Raw genomic sequence first — 2,685 nt, forward strand, 5'->3', positions numbered from 1 at the left:
TAACTTTCATCCAGTTATCCACAGTCCATGATTTCCTCTACTTAGCCCATTGCAGTCTTGTTCTTTTTTGTTTATGTGTCAATGATGGTTTTCTTTTAGCTTTCCTGTATTGAAATCCCATTTCCTTTAGGTCATTTCTTATGGTTCGGTCACATACATTGTCTCCAGCTTCCTTCCATTTATGCTTCATCTGTTTAGTTGTACTTTTTCGGTTTCCAAGACGAATGACCTTAAGTTTGTCTTGATGCTTTGATGTTTTTCTTGGTCTACCAGTAAGCTTGGCTTTAACAACCATCCATGCTGTTTGTATTTGGTCCATATCTTGGATACAGCTGACTGAGAACAGCCCACATCTTTAGCAACCATGCGTGAAGAGTTACCTTCATCAAGAAGTTTCACAATCCTCTCTTTTGTTTCAAGAGATATTTCTTTTGTTGGAGCCATGGTTCTTGCCACTCCACTTTGTCCAGCAGCCCTCCAAGGTGTCATGACTGCAGGTGTTTTTAACTGCAGACTAACGAGCAGATCTAATCTGAGGCAGGTGTCCATTTAGGGAAAGGAAATTGACTGTGTGTGTCCTTATTTTCTACCTCCAATCTGAGTGATTCCATACTTTTTTCCTCAGAATTGAGTGATTCCATATTTTTTTCCCTGTGCTTGGTCAATAAAAGTAACACTCAGTGACTTCCACAATGTTTTCTCTTCATTTCTTTGAGTGTTTCTGAAAGCCAACAAGTTGCACTTYGGAATGACCTTATTATTGTATCATGTTTTTGATCTGAGTTTGTTTTACAGAATTAAATGCCTGAATTAGTGCTCATCCAAGACTGGTGATTCCAGATTTGTTGCCAGGGGTTGTATAATAATGAATTGACCTTATAATGTACATCCTTGAAGGTGTTACCTTTTATGTCAGAAGTCAGAACGTAACTCATTTTGTTTAGACTAAAGAAAGAACACACGATAAGACACACACCAACTCTTTGTCTGCTTTAACCTTACAGGCTGAAATGATCAGAAAGTATAAAATACAATACTGCATATAATATTCAATTAATCAGTTACAAAATTTCCTTCAATATTACATAAAATAGGACCATAAAACTTTCTGACTATGCCAATCAAGTTTATGTGTTAATAGATTGTTTATAGTATAGTTTATTTTACATTTAGGATGAGAGGGATGTTTTTTCTGAATTATGTTTCTTCTTAGGTACTAGAACTCTGTCACTAAACATTTTTGAAACAATTTTAACAGCATGCCACTCTGCCCTACCTGTCAAACAATGCCAGTAGGGTAAGCCGGTCAAAGTGCAGGCCAACCCACAGGTAAGGGAGAAGCCACAGGCGGTAGTACTGCTTGGCTTTGCCAGCAGCAGCAGAGGCTGCAAAGTTCTCCTGTCCCACTGGTGCATCCTGGAGCTCTGGGCTCAAGTCCCCGTCTTGCTGCTCTAATAACTCTGGGTCCATCGTCAGCAGTCGGTTTAGACGGATCTATGACAGGAAACGTGTCCAATAATCAAACTTAGTTACAGTGCATTTTGACCACCTGTACAACTCAAACACGTTATTTGTATGGGCAAGAAATAAAGCAGAAGTCCCCAGGTGTCCCCTGCCTGTTGCACAGTGACTGCTGGAGATAGGCATCAGTTCCCCATTACCCAGGAAGGAAAAAGTGAGTTAAAAAATGGATGGACAGATTTTTGATTTGTGTGTTTATAGCATTAAAAACCAGGCCCTGCAAAGTCTGCTAAATACATGTTAATGGCATACTTCAGTCTTTCTTTGTCTTAAATGTACTCACAAAGACACATAACAGCTGAGTTTGGACACTTACCAGGTCGTGAGGGTAGAAATGAACTGAGGTAGAACTGGAGAGGTGGGAGTCCGTGTCCCTGCATGAMAACAGATAAAAATAAGACCATAATAACAAAACTTAACAAGACAAAGCAAGGCTAAAATCATGAGTTTTACACCAACCATAGATTATTGGAGGCTCGTCTGGTTGCAGGTTCAAAATTGACAAGAGACATTTCGCATCCACCAACCTCATAGAGAGAGGGAGTGAGCTTTCCTGGAAAAACACAAGTGAAGAGAAGCACAGTCACTATTTGGAGGACTGAAGTAGGATACAGTTTTAACTGTAGGAGTAATTTCATAAAACATCATGCTTACATGAAGAAAATTTAATGGCTTTAGCAATGCTGTGAAATCTGCTTTTTAAAGCAAATGAGATCATTGAGTAAAAGTGCTTCCTTGCAAAGAAGCTGTAAACATCTCTGTCATTTCCTTCTAGTCTTGAAAAACTATTTTACTTTATGTTCTTCTTGATTTGACTTGTATTAGGGGACAAAAGCAGACTAAATAGGTTCAACCGATAAAGCACAATTACAACATTAGGTATGTTGGTGTTATTATTGTCCCTTATTATTGTGACCTTATTGTGACCTAATCAGCAACAAATTCTGTCAGAACACAGATAATAAGATGATCTCACTTGCTTTCAAGAACAAAGACTTTTTGGTGAAAGGTGTTGTCATGGTGCTGTGGCAAAGTCAGACATCACGCAGTTGGCATATGTTTGCTCTAAGTTCCACATATTTCAGCCAATCTGCGCCCAATTCACTCTAGTTATTTTTAATTTTGTGTGTGTGTGTGTGTGTGGGGGGGGGGGGGGGGGGGGGG

General features: G+C 39.3%; 1 protein-coding gene across 1 annotated transcript in view; it reads right to left on the reverse strand.

Moving 5' to 3' along the window:
- Positions 1-2,685, reverse strand: part of pcnx1 (pecanex 1) — a gene marked incomplete at its 3' end in the record, with an annotated part of 24,953 nt that overhangs the window by 2,256 nt on the left and 20,012 nt on the right. The window contains 3 exon segments of the mRNA XM_014031509.1: positions 1,277-1,494; positions 1,838-1,895; positions 1,981-2,074. Coding sequence (XP_013886963.1) covers positions 1,277-1,494; positions 1,838-1,895; positions 1,981-2,074 — 370 coding nt within the window.

Source organism: Austrofundulus limnaeus, unplaced genomic scaffold, assembly GCF_001266775.1.
Source record: "Austrofundulus limnaeus strain Quisiro unplaced genomic scaffold, Austrofundulus_limnaeus-1.0 Scaffold1264, whole genome shotgun sequence".
NCBI lineage: Eukaryota > Metazoa > Chordata > Actinopteri > Cyprinodontiformes > Rivulidae > Austrofundulus > Austrofundulus limnaeus.